At 37.5% G+C, this 20,423-nt stretch overlaps 1 protein-coding gene across 1 annotated transcript in view; it reads left to right on the forward strand.

The window, feature by feature from the left end:
- The window catches only part of LOC126831900 (sushi, von Willebrand factor type A, EGF and pentraxin domain-containing protein 1-like), a 41,907-nt gene that overhangs the window by 15,138 nt on the left and 6,346 nt on the right, over positions 1–20,423 (forward strand). Inside the window, exons 12-18 of the mRNA XM_050562554.2 lie at positions 286–478; positions 1,107–1,291; positions 4,589–4,750; positions 5,686–5,922; positions 16,173–16,343; positions 18,127–18,309; positions 19,648–19,926. Of these exons, the coding sequence (XP_050418511.2) occupies positions 286–478; positions 1,107–1,291; positions 4,589–4,750; positions 5,686–5,922; positions 16,173–16,343; positions 18,127–18,309; positions 19,648–19,926 (1,410 nt within the window). The remainder of the gene's footprint in view (positions 1–285; positions 479–1,106; positions 1,292–4,588; positions 4,751–5,685; positions 5,923–16,172; positions 16,344–18,126; positions 18,310–19,647; positions 19,927–20,423) is intronic.

The following is a 20,423-nucleotide window of genomic DNA, read 5'->3' on the forward strand; positions in this document are numbered from 1 at the left end:
GTTGTAGAGTAACGAGTTGCAGTAGTCGAGACGCGCGGTCACCAAAGAGTTGATTAACGGTTTTATAGTATTAATTTTGTGAAGTTGAAAGTTGGAAGCTTTACAGTTGAGGAGATGTGAGCATACATGTAGAATGCGGTATATAACCCACCTCTAGAACATCATAAAATGTTGAGGATTTCAAATATCTTTTATTATGTACGATATTAATTTATAAATTTATTTATTTAAGGTTTCAGCAAACATTAGGGCGTTAAATACCATTTCGTTTCATTTCTGTTTAAGGTTTTGACATGATATTAACTGGACCAATAAAGTTAACCAGTAAGCCACTAGAATCTGATATGGACAATTTCACCCTTTCTGTTTGGTTCAAATATAAATCACCTGAGTCTAATTTCACTATCAGTCTGATCAAGGAAGGAAATTCTGCAGTTCTCATTAATTTCGCCAGTGAGATCAATATTAATATTAATGGGTAAGTCTAGTCACCTCGTTTTTAATTAATATACATAAACATTCTCTGAAAGAAACTACTGTTATTTATGTATTTAGTGTTCAGTGTATAGGTACTGTCCTTTCGTCCCGTGTCTGCAGTTCCTTGCAAAATACTCTGCCCACAGCTTTAAGTAAAGTGACATTTCTATTACATTGTATTCATCAAATTATGCTATAGATGAAATAAAGTAGTATGTTATGTGACAGTGACAGTATACTGAAATTGATGGAGATTTTTCTAAACTCCCGAATGGTTATATAATGGTTATATATTTTTTTTCATTTTTAATCAAGTCTGAATTATTACAGTAGACGCTTATGGTTTGATCTTTGTTCTCTATTTGTTGCAATGTATATAGTTTGGCTTTACGTGTAGTGCGGTCCTCCTGCACTTACTATTAAGGTGGATTTTGCTATCCATTACCTACCTCGTTGTGTTACGGTGTTTTACGCATATACATTTAACAGTTGTGTTTTTGTTTACCAATATATGAAACTTTTGAATATTAATTGATCTAACAGGTACATTCAAGGTATCCAGTGTTTATTATGCTGATAGCTTAATCAGTTTTAAAATTAAATTCCTTCGCTATTGTGTATATATATAGTGCTGCCGTCACCTCCCAGGCTACAATTAGTGTCTGGACCAACTTCGTGCTAACATGGTTGAACATCAACAAAAGTTTAAAAATGTATCTTGGTGGTCAATTAGTATCTACAAAAACAGTGTCTTCCCTAGAATCAGAGCTCTTGAAAAATGCTTCAATGGAGATAAAACTGACAGAGGGAAACGGTTAGTAATCTAGATTATATATTTTAAGAAGACAAAACTGGAATAAGATAATGCGAGGCATGTAGCTTATGTTTTAAAGAGGTCCTTAATTCATTTTTTATACCTTTGCATTTATGCGCCCAATATGTATGACATATTCAGCACTCCAACCAAAATTAAAGGCAAAAACTGATTAATATCGCTCACCTTCATAAGTGTTGTATTTAGTAATATAATAAATGCCGAATCACCGAATCGAAAATGATATGTTGAAAGCATTTAGTGCGGGACTCGTAGCATATGATATTTTCCCTACTTGTTTAAATGGTATTTACTGGAGAGAAAGGAATCGGGTTTAAGGTTCCATCGGCACAAACTACGTCATTATTTTTTTCAATCATCCGCTTGTATGTATGGGTTTCTAGCTGTGGGAGTGAACCATGGGACCCGGAGAAAACCCACGACGTTGGACAGGCGATATTACCCCTTGTCACGTACAAGAAGAGAATCGAAACTAGGCCACTTGACTCAATGACAGACCGTATGATCTAAAGCGCAAGCGTTAGACCATTCTGCCACCCCCCTTCCCCCGTCCGCAATTTATTGCCGGGTGAATTTTAATGTTCCTTTAATCAATAAAAAAGACAAGCGTTGCCTCGGAAATGTTTCGGGAGGAAACGCAGCTGTTTGGGTTATAGTCCCTTCACCCAACACGCCAACATTGCAATATATATTATTATATTTTAGTCTCAAAACGTACGAAGTATTGCGAAGAATAAAACCAGTAATATGAAGACTTGTTCAGGTTTTCTGTACTTGATCAATAATATGAAGACTTGTACAGGTTTTCTGTACTTGATGACCCATGACGTGTTTGTTCAAGTTTCGCCTTGACACAGTGACGTCATAGTTTAGTTTGGCGCATACAGCTGTATTTGTAACAATACATGTAAAAGTGCAATTTCTATTAAACTCTATTTTAAGAAATAATAATTCTATGATCGGAGTAGGTGCGGCTTTGGTTTGACCAACATTGACAAATATGTCATCGTTTCACCGTAATGTCGGTTCAGTTCGAATGTCGTGAAAATCGAACCAATACTGCCGGACCAAATGGCCGCCCCTCGTACACTAATAGTGTAAAAAAAAATATGGTATATCAAGGTTGTAGACCCTCGGGATGAAACTTGAAATTCATGTTTATAGACCAAAGATCGAGTTTCCTTTCGATATTCGCGCATATCGGATCGTAACTTCCTGAATTATGGCCCTTGATTGTACCAAAAATCGCGTGTTTAGATTGCGGTTCCTCTAGAGGTCCCAATTTTAACCGATTTAAAAAACAAAACAAAAGAAAAAAAAAAAAACGTTTGAATATATCACCGATACACCCTAATGATGTTTTAGTTTGAATTTCTTAAAAATCGGACCATAATTGCCAGACAAAATGGCCGTCCCTCGTTCGTAAATAATGTAAAAATATTATGGTATATCAAAGTTGTTTAAATGTATCAATGTTATTCAATTTTAAAATAATGAAAAAAAAACCGTTACACATCAATAAAGGTTCGAATTTCGTAAAGAATCTGAACGAAACTGCCGGACAAAATGGCCACTCCTTGTACGCAAATAGTGTAAATGTATGTAAAAGCAAGGTTGTGGACACTCTAGAAGTCACAATTTTTATCCGATTTTGATGAAACTTGAAATGTATGTTTAATCCAAAGATTAGCTTGTGGACCCTCTAGGAGGTCACAGTCACAATTTTTAACCGATTTTAAAAAATATTTTAATGTATCAATGTTACACCCTAATGACGGCTAACCGAAATTGCCCGACAAAATGGCCACTCCTTGTACGCAAATTGTGTACAAGTATGTAATACGAAGGTTGTGGACCCTCTAGAGGTCAAAATTTTTGTCCGATTTTGATGAAACTTAATATATAACTTTTTATCCCAAAGATCTCCGTCCCATTCGATATTCGCCCATTACAGATCATAACTTCTTGGATTATGGCCCCTGATTGTACGAAAAATTGTGTTTGTTTAGCTTTTTCTCTATCCATCTCTTGCAAAATGTGGGCGTATCTTGCCTGGCAGCCACTGGTTTATCTCCCTTTCTCATCCCGGGATGTCATGTATGTGACGAGCGACGACAATGGCTCGCTAGAAAGACAACTCCTTCCACGAAATCCGTGCAATGTTGCTTCTCCACGTTCGTTCCATTGCCACCCCTGCCATCGGGAGGGGAGACAAAACATGTTTCAAAGGTATGATGGCTGATTGGTATCATGTTGTGAACCCCGACATTACGACATTTTAAAATGTCGTGATGTCGGGTTGTCTGGTTGTCGGCCATGCTCCTCTCCATATACAGTATAATTATGCACACTGATCCTGGTGTTGTTCAAGAATGTTCCCTGGAATTTTGCAGCGTGGTTTCTTCCTATCGGTAGTGCATGACGAGGTGCCTGACAAAGGACAGTGTCTAGTTGTTTAGATGGGACAAAAACGCAAGCCATACATTGGCGTGCACATCACGCCGGAAAACTCCTCTTTGACAGTGGTACAGGACGGAGGGCATGGCATGGGATAATGTATAGTCGGATGGGACGAAAATCCGAAGTCCCGTATACATATTGGCGTGCACGTAAAAGACCCCCTGACAACTGGAATTCAATATTAGAGTAGACCATACCGCCGCTATTCACGTAATGGTTCCGGCATAGTACACTGATTAGGGTATGCCCGTCGGAGCAGAACTTTAGGACGTTAAACCCCATTTCATTTCACTTCATTTTCCTACTTTTCTACACCAATCGGGCTACTGATAATAGACATTTCAAGCGGTGAAGTTCCGCTACAAGGCCTTCACTGCTAAACAAACTGTACATTTTTGGTAAGCTTATAACACCAGGAACACAAATCCCGAAAGTTCCAAGCAAATCGGCTTAGGGCCTGGTGAAAATCGTTCTGCTCTGTTCTGCTTCAAACTGGGCTAATGAAGACGGACATACGCGGCACTACGGTCTACTATTATATCGAATTCCAACTGTCAAGGGATCTTTTACGTGCACGCTAATGTGTACACGTGACCTCGGTTTTTGGTCATATTCGAACGACCAGACAGCTGTTTTTGTCGGGTCCTCTGCCCTGCATCACTGACAAGGGGGAACCACGCCGGTAAATCTGGATGAACTTTCTCGATCAATGCACCGTGAACCACCCCCACCCCCGTGACCCCCCCACCCTTATTTTTAAGTTATGTTGAAGACTTCGCAAGTTTTAAAGATAAATAAATTATTGTCTTTTTACAGAAGTGACAATCAGACGAGCCATTGTATTCGATGATGCCGCTGTTGAAGATAGTTCTCAGACATGTGACATGACAACACCACGGACAGTTCTTACCTCCTTAAACAGTATGACAGCAGATAATAAAACTAATTTAAGTATTGTCATGCCTTCTACTTGTGATGGTAAGTACATGCTATGTACAAACAAATAATAAAAACTCAAGAGTTCCCTGTGTGATGGTTTGTACTGGCCATAAATACAAAAAAATAATAACTATATTATAACTAATTTAAGTCACGTCTACTAATTATGAATCTGGGTATAAATTATATACAAAGAGATAACATAAACTAATGCCTTCTAAACGTGGTGGATTGTACTAACAATAATACACAGATTTAATAAAACTAATTTAGGTATTATCATGCCTCGTGTTGGTTTGTACCATCTAAAATACAACCAGACAATTAAACTAATTCAAGAAATGTAATGCCCAGTGATGGTTTCTATAGTATAAACATATAATATAAACTAATTTAAGTATTGTTATGCCTTGTGATGGTTTGTTCCATCAGTACAAACAGATTATAAAAGTAATTTAAGTAATGTCATGCCTTGAGTTGGTTTGTTTCGACTATAATACTAACAGATAACAGCAGTAATTTAAGTATTACAATGCCTTGTGATGGTTTGTTTCAACTATGATACAAACATATACTAAAAGATATAATATACTAAACAACGTCGAGTCTTTCAAGCACCTGGTTCCTTTGAGCTGTCGTGAGTCGTGGCATGCTGCTGACGTAGTAGTGTGAATGATTCAACGAGGTATGGGGGTGCATTTTATAGGGCTGGTGCCGGTGAACAGCACGTGAGTTACATGAAAATCATGGAGAACACATTACCATCTCAGAAGTCAAGTTGGGTTTTTGAGAACATTTCCTGGGTTCAATTCTGTGTTTGGGATGGAGCCTTATTGCTCAGGTAAAGTTGGAGATGTGGTCACAAATATACAATAAAAACAGTTGGCAAGTTGTATGCAATGCGTCTATTCAGAGTAACATACCTGACGTTTCTTTTGCTGCTTAGTATATGTATCTATTTTAACTTATTACAGCTGTAGATGAATGTTTATCATCACCTTGTGGTCAACATGTTTGTATAAATGAATTATCAGGATTTAAATGTAAATGTTCTGATGGATATACTGGTGATCTATGTAATATACCACCTGATTATTGTTTATCAAATGGTTGTAATACAGGTGCTACATGTAACAGTATTTCTACCAATAAAACATTTACATGTACTTGTCCTAAAGGATACAAGGGAACACTTTGTGATGTGAATATTGGTAAGTTTATTTCAATCGTCATTTAAACCCTCCTGTTTAAACCCTCCTGTTATATCGACATATGACTTTTATATGTATTTCAGTCTGGGTTTTCTGCACCGACTGAGTTGATGAAGACGGACATTCGCCATGCAGTGTGCAATGGGGACATTTGCCCGGACAGCGTTGCTTCGGCCTGCTCTTATTTCGAATTCTAAGGTTTATTTTTACGTGCACGTTTTTCGTCCCATCGTAACGAATATACCTTGTCTCTTGCCCGGCCCGTCGTCCTGTACCACTGACAAGGGGGAAGCAGGCCGGAAAATCCGAGGAACTTTTCTGGTCAACATTGGGGTCGAACACGGGACATCCAGGTTAGCGAAGCAACGTCATACTCACTGGGCCACCACGGCACCCGCATTCTAGTTGGGGAACAAGATGTTTTTGTATGATTACCAAGTTTGTTCCACATCAATCTAATTAAACTTAGATTATAATTTTTCATTTTTGGTAGTCATTTGTTTATTCTGCATTGTAACCATTGTAATCATTGTAATATTAATCAACTTTTTATCATAACAGTGGTCTAACAAGAATTCTATATATATCAGATAATCGAATTCCAATTTGATAATAAGCCCCTGAAAAACGAGGATCATTTCCATATTTTATTGAAATAAAATTAAACCATATGTTAGTGCCGAAATGACCCCACCTCTCTCCCTCTCTCTCTCTCTCTCTCTCTCTCTCTCTGGTCTTTAAAGTTTAGATTCGCATAACCTTCCATTACTATCAATATCATCAGATAAACTTGACGAGTCCGATATTACATTTTTCCTTCGTAGTTTAAATCTTTACATATTTGACGAGACCCATATTACATCTGTGTATTAAGTAATTTGTACCAAAGCGTGATATATCCGAGGATCGGGGAAAATTTGAGTTCGGTGGCACATGGTAGAAGCGATTTGGCGTATATGCCATGGCATACCATACATTGACACTTGGTTAAGGGATTAGGATTAAGTCACAAAGATCCGAACATGAACATAGTTAGCTGCAATCAAGAACTAAACGACCTGTGAGGAAAGAAAAACAAGCATCAAAAGGGACTGGTATTCCTTACAAAGGGTACCTGCCAAGTTTCATTCGATTCTGTTCCCTAATGAGGGTAGGGGTAGGGAGGTAGAATTGAAAGTAGACTGACAACCCCAAGAACGAGACGACGATCAAAATACACTTTAAGCCAGGCCAAGGAAGTTACTGGTGACAGATTAAATGTCATTTGTTGTGACGGTTTGCGTATGGGCCCTGAGTATGCTAACCGGCAATAATGGTTCCCGTCGCCCTTGTTGCAATTTTTCTAAATTCATTTAGATATATATATATATATAAAACTAAGACAAATTAGTTGATTCTGAATATTATGGAAGTCATCCGTGGAAATCATGGTCTGATTGAGCTTGTATGGGGCCCTTATATCATCAATGAAAAACGGACATTGTAGTATCTCTGCAGTTAGTTGGAACAAGGGAAGGGCACAATATTCGATGGCACATTTTCGGAAGAGAGGGCTGATTTATTAAATACAACTAGATTAATGTCAAGTCGTCATTTGAACTGTCTTGGCTTGTCCAAAAAATAGGCATTGCGAGTTCTACTGTTTACTGTTGTAACAGAGCGGTCACCGATTACATATGTTGTAATGGACCGTCTGCTAGTCTTTCCTACAGACCATGTAAAAGACAACGGTCCGCAAAAATGAATTTTGGCACCGCGGACCCTCTAGACCTTGATACAGACGCCTCCACTTCATTAACCTTAAAACATTGACCAATAACTATGGGTTGTTCATTGTTAAATGGTTCACTGCATATCTGACAAACAGGCGATACTGTATCCATTTGTGTCTCAACATCTGAATCATTTTGTGCCACCTGCTTCAAAAGGCACGACCAGCTTCCGCAGTGACCCGAGAGTGACCCCAGTCGACATACCCCTTTGCCGCTACCGCAGTGAACTGGGAGACACTTTAAATGAAATTTAGTTGATACTGGATGAAAGTCATTGTATTACGTCTAAGGTAGGAGTATTATTAATCTCCATTCCCTAATCGGAAATCTAAATCCCAAATTTCTCCTGTATTGACACTGGGAATCACTTAATCACTAAAATATGTACAAAAATAGATTCAGCTACCCCGAAAACATATATTTTGACACCAAACTTGATCCTTATGTAAAATTCGATTTTCCCGCCAAAACTGACCACCATCTTGAATAACCCCTAATATTGACTCAGTGGTAACACTTATCACAAAAATGTGTATGGAAATGGATTCAGTTACCCCCCAAAGGGTATATTTTGATACCAAATTCGATCATATTGTGATAATTGGGTGGAAATTGGAATTTACAAGCCAAAAGCGGCCGGTGGCCATTTTGATTTTGGCCAATTTGACCCATTTCGGACTAGGACTTTTTTTTTGGTCATAATATACGTCTAAACCGACCATAAACCGTGATCGGCATTTCTATTGCAGCGACTGTCCGCATTTTTGCTATCTTGCCTGGACTATTTGGTTTTTGTTTTTGCGCTTTTTCGATTTAAGCTGAAAAAGTGGGTAAATTTAAGCAATTTACAACCCATTCAGGCTTTTTATATTTTAAGATATTTCTATTTAATGTTCAAAAACTTGTAGAATCTATCTGTGCGAAGAAAATCTATGTCGAAATTAGTTTGTAATCTGAGCGGTTGCCGAGAAATGAGCAATTTTGCAAGTTTCATTTTTCACGTTATTTTGCATGTACATGTAAAACATTTATCCCGTGAGCCTATTTCTCGATGCCTGTAATAGATACCGATCTGGGACCTATTTTTCTATCGGGAAACCATGTAGTGGGTACTTGAAGATTTTTTTTAAACTACTGCTCAGACAGGAAGTGGCCGAATTTGGTATGGTGCCAAAAAGTAGAAAAACGGCCGTAGCTTCGTCAATTCTGTACCTATTTTCATATAAATGACATTTTCGGAAACCCGCAGTCTTTTCTGGGACAGCAGTAGTTGAAAATTCCGAAATTTCGAAACTTCGTCGTTAACTTCTAGCGTTCGAAAAATGAAAATATGTTGTTTAAGAAACAATTTTTGTTATTTTTTGAATTTTTATTCGCCCACATGTTCATGTGGGCGTATATTGTCGTCGCCACTGTCCGTCCAGACGTCCGTATGTCTAGACGTCCGTCAGTCCGTCCGTCCGTCCGTTCACAAATGTTTGTGTACAGGTCACAATTCTTATCCGATTTTGACGAAACTTGAAATATAGGTTTATCCCCAAAAGATCTCGGCTGCTGTCGATATTGGCATGTATCGGTTCGGAGGTTACAATTTTGAACCGATTTTGATGAAACTTGACATGCATGTTTATAACCCAAAGATCTTGGTTCCTTTCGAGATTTGCGCCCATGGAACGTAACTTCCTGAATTGTGGACCCTGTAGAGGTCACAATTTTTAATTTGATTTCGATGAAACTTGCAATGCATGTTTATAACCTAAAGATCTAGGTACCTGTCGTTATTTGCGCATATCGGATCGTAACTTCCTGAATTATGACCCCTGATTGTACGAAAAATCGCGTTTCTAGCTTGTGGACCTCATAGACGTCTTAATCTTTTATCTGATTTTGAAAAAAAAGTTTTAATATATCACCGTTACACCCTAAGGATGGCTGAGTTCGAATTTCGTGAAGATCGGCCCAAAACTCAGACAAAATGACCCCCCTTCGTTCTCAAATACGTAAAACTATAGTATATCATGGTTGTGGGCCCTATAGAGGTCACAATTTTTATCCGATTTTGTTGAAACTTAAAATGTAATTTTATAACCCAAGATCTTGGTTCATTTCGATATTCACGCATATCGGATAGTAACTTCCTGAATTATGGCGCATTTCAGACCATGACTTTCTGAATTATGGCCCTTGACTGTACAAAAAATCCCGTTTGTTTTTAGCTTGTTCTCTATTCATCTCTTGCAAAATGTGGGCGTATCCTGCCTGGCAGCCGCTGGTTTAAATTTCACCTACATTTTTGAATACCTGAAGTCCAACCGATTCCAGGCATATTAGTTTCTTTCATTTTTGGATATTTTTTTTTCGAATTTTCTACCCATTTTGCTATCCTTATATTTTTTGAAAGCCAGAATTAATGTTTCTGAATCCTCTGGATCATGACGGCATACTCTCAAACCATCTGTTAAAGCTATCCCGTCAAGGATCCGTAAATCAGAAGTAGTTGAAATGTTGTCCGATATTTTGAAAAAAATGCAAAAACAAAAACGCGATTTCTCGGTCTGATATCAACGGATTAAACAAATTATGGTATCGTTGGTTTTCATGAGGATTGGGCTGTCGTATGATACTATGACCAGGTAGCAAAATATGGTACGCTGAAAATCAAGTATTTTCTGATTTGGAGAGTTTTTGGACGCCTGTACACTTTCTCTGGAATAGGAGAACAAAAAGGGCTAAAAGTCGAAAAAAGTCGGAAAATAGTTAAATTTTGGAAAATGCTCTATTATTTTTATTTGAAAAAAGTTTATATATTAAGATAGCTGATATAATTTTCGATTTTTTGACATTTTTGCATTTATGGCACATTTGAACATGAGATTCCTCATGGTGATTTCATGTGATCATTAATTAATGTAATCTAAATGATACGATTTCGATGGTTAGGAAATAAATTATGGTACGCCGAAAATATAGAATTTTCCGTTTTGGAGCCTTTTGAGACGCTTTTTCTCGAAAACGACACCTGTGATTTTTCTTACCCAGAGTCTTATCGCCTTTCTTGAACAAATTTGAAAAATCGTTTGATTACTGAAAATGCTCTTTTTCTTTCTTTTTTTGATAAAAGCTCAATGGATGTTTCTGAAACTTATGGTACAGAAAGTTAAGTATCCAAACATCTTGGTAAAACTATCCTGACAATGATCCAAAAATCGGAAGTAGTCGACAAAATATCCGATATTTTGAAAAAAAAAATGTAAAAAGTTAAAAAAAATATGGTGATGTTGCGAAAAGAGTGATTACTATGCCAGATTTCACCGAATCAAAACAACTAAAGTGTCAATGGATAGTCCGAATAATGGACGATACAAATGATACAATTTCAATGCTTAAGGCAATAGATTAGGGGACGCTGAAAATCTAGTGTTTTCCTTTTGGGAGCCTATTCAGACGCTTTTATCTCGAAAACTGCTCTTATTTTTTTCTAAACTTCGGTTACTTAGAGTCCTATCGTTGGTGCATGGTGTGTATGGGAGCCTATTCAGACGCTTTTATCTCGAAAACTGTTCTTATTTTTTTCTAAACTTCGGTTACTTAGAGTCCTATCGTTGGTGTATGGTGTGAATCCAAATTTAAAAGCCTCAGTATGATATAAAGGGTCAAAAAAGGGTCCCAATCTTTGAAAATCTGTCCCGACAATGATCTGCAAAACGGAAGTAGTCGGGAAAAAAAAAACGTAAAAAAAATAACTACTCTTGCGAAAATCGCGATTTCTCCACCGGGTGTCACTGGATCAAAACAAATGGGCTATTGTATGACACTCTTCCTGTCTGATTTCTGAAAGCCGGTTTCAGTGCTGCTTGCAGGTCTAGTTATTATTATTATTATTATTATTATTTACCACGGGAACCTATTTCTCCATGATCGAAAACAGATATCGATATGGAACCATATTTTCTATCTTGAAATCATGTGGTGGCTACTTGATCAACTATTTTGAAACTTCTGCGCACACCGGAAGTGGCCGAACTTTGTACGTTGTCCTGAAATTGAAAATTGGCCATAGTTTCGTCAATTCCTTACCTATTTTCAGATAAATCACATTTCCGAGACAATAGCAATCTCTGATTTTGTAATTTCGAAACCTCGTCGTTGACTTCTATCGTTCAAAAATTCAAATCACGTTGTTTACAAGACAATTGTTTTTCAATATTTTCAAATTTTACTTACATTTTTCGATACTTGAAAAAAATAGGTACTCTTGCGTGAAATTTCGATTTCTCCGTCGGGTGTCACCGGATCAAAACAACTAAAGTATGATTTTGTAGCTCGATGAATGGGCTATTATATGACACTCCTCCTGTCTGGTTCCTGAAAGCCGGTTCAGTGCTGCTTGCAGGTCTAGTTATTATTATTATTATTCTTTTTGTTTTTTCTGTTTTGATTAGATCTCAGCAACTGCTTGTCGCATCCTGATGATGTCTTTGATTTTACTGGGAAAGTGGGTGTGACTTAGAGGATATAACTCTTTTTTGGACGTTCTGCAAAAATGAAAAATGTCCGAAAACACCGAAGTTGTCATTTTGAAAAAATAGTGCCGTAATCGTCGAATTTTAACTTTCGATACATTTTGGCATAGCCGGAGACAGTGCACACAGCTACGTTACTTTTGATTTTTGATTATTGGCAAATCTTTATAGATATTAGGCGCCAAGTTTCGAAAATTTAAATTTTAAAAGAAAAACTTTTTTTATTTATGAATATTTTCTTATAGCTTTTTTACACAGGATTAAAGGGTCCTCTGAATGGAGCAAAATGTGAAAAAAAATTGTTTCAGTAATTTGCGTTCGCCGCCATTGGCTAATTCAGTTTTTCAGTCCTAGATTAATTATTTATTATTTGATTTGTATAAAACAAAATTCTTATGTTCCGTTTTCCAAAATGTTTTTTTTTTTTGTTACCGATAAAGTTTCCTGTCGGCACCGGAAGTGACGTAATTTTACCAAAAACTATATTTTGACAGATCGGTACCACTTTTTGAAAGCAAATATTTTTTTTTTCAAATCTGGTATAACTGAAAGGATGTGCCCTTGAAAGACGCGCAAAACATCGAGATCAGTTTTCGATTTCGTTTTCGGGCTATTTCGAGAATTTATGCAAAAACTATTTTTTTTTTCAAATCTGGTATAACTGAAAGGATGTGCCCTTGAAAGACGCGCAAAACATCGAGATCAGTTTTCGATTTCGTTTTCGGGCTATTTCGAGAATTTATGCAAAAAATAGCTTGTAATATGAGCAGTTGTCGAGAAAAAGACAATTTTGCATGCGTCACTTTTCGCGTTATTTTGTCTGTAAAATAGTCAACTATTATTCGATTTTTACTATTTGATGTCTAATGTCCATTTTGACTAGGTCAAACCAAATTATCATTTTCATTGTCACCGGAAATGACGTGATTTGGTCAAAAACTGTATTTTTAGCCTTCAAAACAGGTATGTTATTCAAATGAATAAAGTTTTGTTAAGTTTTTAAAATTATGATATATATTTGATTCCGATCAACAAAAAGGATGAACCCATCCGATCATACAGATACCACAAAATGTTTTCTAACTCGTACATTTGCAGAGAAATAGAAATAAGTCACTTTTCAAGGTTTTTGGTCTATAAAAGTGTCAATTGTTATTCGATTGTCATACAATTTTCATCATGTGATGCCTTATGCCATTTATGATTTCATAGAACTAGTCTAACATTTTCATTATCACCGGAAGTAATGTCATTTTGGCAAGCCAAAAGGTGGCGAAGAACAACGACTTGTACTTTTTCTTTTCTTTATTATATATTCTCTATTTACAGTGATCGGCTCTCTCTTGAGCCCTAACTCTCTCTCTCTCTCTCTCTCTCTCTCTCTCTCTTTCCAACTCTCTCTCGAGCCGACGCGCCAATCCCACGAGTCCGTCTATTGGCAAGGTGTTACTGCCACAGACGCATGATGACTTCTTTTCAGTTCCCGATCAAACGTACTTTTATATGCTAATGAGTCACGTGACAGCTTAACCACGCCTACTACCTGACAGTCATATGCACGCGGTCAGCGGTGCCTTGTCTGTTATGATTTCCGAAGCATGTTATAGATGACAAGTCAAATAAATATACTATTCAAAAAAAGTAGGGGATATTTGATTTTTAAGTGTTATTAAAGTCACCTAATGAAACTGACGAAGAAACAAATGACAAAATGAAATGAAGTTCACATTCATCGATTTATTCCAAATGATCGTTAGACTAAGTAAGGCACAGACTGACCATTATAAGGGTAAAATGATACCCGGGGTCAAACAGCAAAGTTACCACAGCATCACAACCAAGTCAGTAACGGGTAAATCCTCCTCTCTTTGCCAAACAAGCATTGATCCGACGTGGCATACTCCTAATGAGACGTCTAAGGTCATTTTGGTCCAGATTGTCCCATTCCTGTTGCAACGCAGCAGCAAGTTCTTGGACATTGGCAGGACGTTGTTGACGTTGACGTAACCTCTGTCCAAGCATGTCCCAGACATGCTCGATGGGGGAGAGGTCGGGACTCAGTGCTGGCCAAGGTAATGTGGTGATGTTCTGTTGTTGGAGGTAACCTGTAACGATCCTGGCCCTGTGACATCTTGCGTTGTCATCCTGGAAGATGAAACGGCGGCCATGACGTCGTGCGAACGGCACAACATGGACTGCCAAGATGTTGTCCCGGTAGTACTGGCCTGTAACACGCCCTGCAACAACATGTAAAGCCGTTCTTCCAGCAACAGTGATGCCTGCCCACACCATAACAGAACCACCCCCAAATCGATCATGTCTGATGACGTTAACGTCTTGGAAGCGCTCGTTTCGACGCCGCCACACCCTCCTACGTCTGTCCAAAAAATCAACAGTGAACCTTGAGTCATCTGAAAACATCACATTGCTCCAGCGTCGATTATCCCAGTGTTGACGATCCCTACACCAACGATGTCTTGCCTGAATGTGATGATCTCTCAAACAAGGGATCACGCGAGGACGTCGGGCGCGAAGGTGACCCCTATGCAGTCGATTCCGAATCGTCTGGCCACTCACTCTCACACCAGTGTCTGTTTGAAGACGAGCGCTGATCTGATTTGCTGTGATGACACGATTTCTCAAGGCCAAGGTACGGATAAATCGATCCTGGGCTTGAGTTGTCGCCCTTGGTCGACCTGAGCGTGGTCTGTCCTGTACAGATTGTGTATCACGGTATCTGGACCATAGCCTGCTTATGACAGACTGAGAAACATTCATCGTCCGCGCCACAACCGCCTGTGTTGTGCCGATCTGTAGCATGCCAAGGGCACGTAACCTTTCATTTTGGGTAAGCCGACGCATATCAAAATTTGTTTTCTGGTCACTAAAACAATTAAACTGATGTTTCCACCCTGGAATTCAATGCCACAATGACTGTAACATTCAAAGTCAGAGTCGTGCAAATCTTGGGTTGGACCCCCATGATGTTCCCAAGCATCACCTGCATTCCATGCGGTAGCTATTGGTGCGTTTGGGCGTCACATGTAACTGGATTTGTTATTTCTGTTAGGTTCTATAGTGACTTTTTTCGGAGTCATTTGCATATTTTAGTATTATGCCCCCAAAATCAAATATCCCCTACTTTTTTTGAATAGTATAGTACATATTAGATAATAATTATGAAATGGAACATGATGTAAAAGGTAACTAACTAATTCCAAAAGTAGACATGGATCATAACGGTTCATAACACAATTTTGCCAGGATCACTTTTTAAGATTTTGTTCGCATTTTAATTTCCCATTAGAAAGTCAGCTTAGCGTTAAGTGTGTAAAAGATTTTGTCATTATCACTTTTTTGACATATTATGTAACACACGCTAACAAATGTATAAACGTCCATTTTATAACACGTGTGCAATGTTTATATGGAAATCTGTTCAACGGTTTTATTGGTACCGGAAGTGACAAACGTTCAAGAGTAACGTGGCACCGGAAGTGGGGGGGGATGGCTGAATGGTTAGCGTGCGCGCGCTGTATCATAAAGTCTGTCATTGAGTCAACTGGCGTGGTTTCGAATCCCCGGTTGTACGTGGCAAGGAGTAGGGTCGCCTGTCCAACCTCGTGGGTTTTCTCCGGGTCCTCCGGTTTCCTCCCACTGCTAAAGACCCCTACGCGCAAGCGAATTATTGAAATAAAATTAAACCATATGTTAGTCCCGAAATGACCGAGTTTGTGTCGAGTGGACGTTAAACCCCATTTCTCTCTCTCTCGCACCGGAAGTGAAATAAGTTCAAGGGTAACATGGCACCGGTGAAAACCGCCAGTAAGGTACTGCATCGCAGTTCTAGTTTACGATTATAATGTTAAACTGTGTATTTATGGGTTTTTTCTTTTGTAAATAATTTCTTAAGGGAGATGAATTTATAACTCATGAATTAAACTTTATTAACCAGTAAATGGTGGGTGGGGAAATTGGACATATTGGAGTGAATGTAGTACTACGTGTGGTGGAGGTACATCATCTAGACATAGATTATGTGATAATCCTTCACCTGATGAAGATGGTGAACCGTGTCAAGGTTATGATACAAAAGTTAAACCATGTAATAATGATACATGTCCTGGTAAGTCTAGATATACTTTGTTATACTTTTAGGGTGTATAGCTCCTGATATGATGTTATATGACGTGTCATTTCTTCAATAATGTATAGCTCCTTATATGATGTTATATGTGACGTGTAATTAGTTCTAGAATGTATAGCTCTTAATCTGATGTTATACGTGACGTGTTATTACTTCTATAATGTATAGCTACTGATATGTGACGTGTTATTGCGTCTATAATGTATACCTCCTGATATGATGTTATATGTGACGTGTTATTACTCTCGACTTATATTTTAATGCCCCGGGTATGGAGTGTTGTGTGATGTGACGTATAACTGCTAGACTGTATAACACATGATCCATATAGCAATGCTCATGAATTATGATGTTATATGTGATCTATTAAAGGTCTAGAGCATAATCATGTTCTATAAATAATTATGGTCTTACTAAAAGATGGCCCAGTGTTTGGATACTGCTCTATAAATATGTAATAGTTTCAGTGTAAATGGAAATGTCCACGGGTTGTATAATATTACTAAACTTTAACGTAGCTAAGTCTATATTATAAAAATTCTTCGACATTGAAAACAAGAATTATTTGTCAATTTAAACCAACATTGATATTGTGATCTTAACGTGAAAAGATGGGCTTCTGATATTCAATATTTATGACAAAAAACATTTTACCATTGGTACACGAATCGTGTACCATAATGCGTTTGTAGCAGGCGTGGAAAGCGGGCCATTGATTTCGGTCGCGACATCCTACGTACGACACATGCATCTTTTCTTACTACATATTTTAGTAGCCCTGTGATCGTCTAGAATTTGTCTCTAGCTGTCTTTGCTTCTCCTTCATGTTGTGTATTTACTTCTTACTGTTTTCTTAGTTAGTTAAGACGTTTGTCTTTCCAGGAATAACAATGCAACAGTTCGTTTTTATATTTTATATATCATAGCTGGATACATAGATACAAGCATAGTATAGATTACAATACTAAAGTCATTCTCAAACACTAGCCAGCCAGACTCGATGGGCGAGTCAGCTGATAGAAATTGCTAAATCTTTTCCCCTCTGGAATCAAGCTGCTATCTGGCGATTGCTCACAAATATGATAGTTTTGTAGCTTATGTTTTGACGTTCAATTATCCAATTGGTCAAATATGATGTTAATAATTAGAGAGATTGGCTAATTGAGCCAAATGACGTCGAAACCCACCCTTATGTGGTAATGGAAATTTACTGGAGAAACTTCCCATGAGATATCTGTTATCAACCTAGAATTGAATTTTTACCACATTATAAATCTTTTTTTTATTTAACCATCTGTCACTCATTCCCTAACTTGATTGAAGTACAAATCTACTAACTTGCCAGATATATTAATTAGTACAATATAATGCTAACATTAATTATAAGAGCAAAAATTCTAGCAATATTTATACACGTCTCAGTGGCATTTGTAACATGGGACTCGAAGAACAAGGCTAGACATATTCCACAAGTCATGTATGGAGAGCATGCACAATAAATACTACTGGTGTAGACTGGAATAACCAGACACTAGGGATTGCCATTCGACTGAGACTTCTGGCGTATTTCGCCGAACATAACAGATTTGAAATTAGGGTAATAATGGAAACGACTAAATGTAAATCAGTTTATATACATTCATATTACATTATTATATGGGTTGCGACCCAATTGTGTCAATTTCTATGTCCCATATATTAGCGATTTAGCTCCTTTAAATAGTGTTAGTGTTAAATCAATTATACATATCATCAATTCTAGAATGTAAGGCTACAGATTTAGCAAGAGCTCATGGGTCCAGTGTTCAATGTATTGGAACGACGTCCAGACTGGATTGTGAAATGATTTGCAAGCCAGGGACGCTTTATAATGGAGATGAAACTCCGAATTACACCTGTATAGATGGTGTTTGGCGCCCAGAGAGGAAATTATTACCATGTACAGGTAGGTATTATCGTAGTGTTAACAACATAGAACATCAATCTTATTTTGGGACATTGTTTAGTACACAATATTGTTTGTACATATTGCCTGTCTATATTTGTGTATGCTATTATATTGATTGAGTTTAGAACTGAAAAAAAAATGAAATGGGGTTTAACGTCCCACTGTTCTGCTCCGACTATACGTTATCCCTTGACAGGCCCTCTGTCCTACACCACTGAAAGGAGGAAACCATGCCGGAAAATTCAGATAAACTCTGTCGGCCAATGCCGGGATCGTACACGTTACCTTCAGGTTAGCAAGCCAATGTCTTACCTGCTGAGCCATCGTGGCTACCGAGGTATGAACTAATTTGCCTATTAATTTCCGAATGTACCAAAGCATAAGATGATACATACTTTCCAAAGTTAATAAATCAGAAGTTAGGAGTTTCTATTGATTAGATAAATACAAGTCATGCATATTTATTAGATTCTAGTAAATATTTATGGTAAAATATTACATACTTTTGCATATTAGATATTTGTCGACCATCAGGTATATTTAGGTTTGCTATGACAATAGACTAAAACACAAACTTTTGAAAGAAAGATTACTGATTTATTTAGGCGACGTTTCGAAGATTCTTCTGTCTAAAATATTACATACTTTTGCATATTAAAGACTCAATACCACTCTTGTTGTAACTGAATAATATGTCCCAATCTTTATTCTGGTCAACAAATTGTACTATTTTAGAATATTTCAATTAATTGATGATACAAATTTCATCTTAACACACCTTATTTAAAAATTTTGAAAAATTCAACATAATGGTTTGAAACGTCTAACGTAAACCTTTTCAAATGAAACTTCGATTTAAAAATATTTTCGAACCCTCTGGACAAGTAAAATAGGATGAAATGGATAATTTACACAACAGGTAGGACACTTAAAGATCTAGTACTTAGATAGAGATATTATTTTCTGGAGCTTTCAAGTCAGCAAGAGTGTTATTGTCCCTTTAAGATATTTGTCGACCATCCGATATATATATGTATACCATGACAATACTCTTCGATACGTCGCCTAAATAAATCAGTAATTGTTCTTCTAAAAGTATGTGTTATAGTTCATTGCTCTATCCAGTTACTAAATGCCCCTAAAAGATTATTGTTTACTATGACCGATTGTAGATTACAATAATTAAATTCACATTGTTTGTATGCGTATTTGCATTTTCGTAATTATACTGTAATAAGCTTTACTGTGAAAATTTACTTGACGATTTGTCAACCATCCGAGATCTCGAAAACAACATTTTTTGACCACATGTTTATAATCTCTTTGTATTTTCAGAGGTAACACAGTCTATATCCGTCCAAATAGAAGCAACAGTTAACTTCCCATCTCCAGCGATATGCGAACATAGTGAGGCATTCAGAAATCAGATATCCAATAAAATTCGTGAAGATACCTGTGCTGGAAGTAATACATGTCAGTATGAAGTTATAGCACCAGAATGTTCTCAAGGAAATAGAAGAAAACGAGATGCTGATACTGCTGTTACCATTATGTTAACCAAAGATTTGCCAGAAGGTGATCTCGGCCTGGCAGCTTATCAGACAAATGGTACCAGTAAGTATCCTGTTAGTACTATTATACTATATATACTATTCAAAAAAAGTAGGGGATATTTGATTTTTAAGTGTTATTAAAGTCACTTAATGAAACTGACGAAGAAACAAATGACAAAATGAAATGAAGTTCACATTCATCGATTTATTCCAAATGATCGTTAGACTAAGTAAGGCACAGACTGACCATTATAAGGGTAAAATGATACCCGGGGTCAAACAGCAAAGTTACCACAGCATCACAACCAAGTCAGTAACGGGTAAATCCTCCTCTGTTTGCCAAACAAGCATTGATCCGACGTGGCATACTCCTAATGAGACGTCTAAGGTCATTTTGGTCCAGATTGTCCCATTCCTGTTGCAACGCAGCAGCAAGTTCTTGGACATTGGCAGGACGTTGTTGACGTTGACCTAACCTCTGTCCAAGCATGTCCCAGACATGCTCGATGGGGGAGAGGTCGGGACTCAGTGCTGGCCAAGGTAATGTGGTGATGTTCT

Source organism: Patella vulgata, chromosome 9 (genome assembly GCF_932274485.2).
Source record: "Patella vulgata chromosome 9, xgPatVulg1.2, whole genome shotgun sequence".
Classification (NCBI taxonomy): domain Eukaryota; kingdom Metazoa; phylum Mollusca; class Gastropoda; family Patellidae; genus Patella; species Patella vulgata.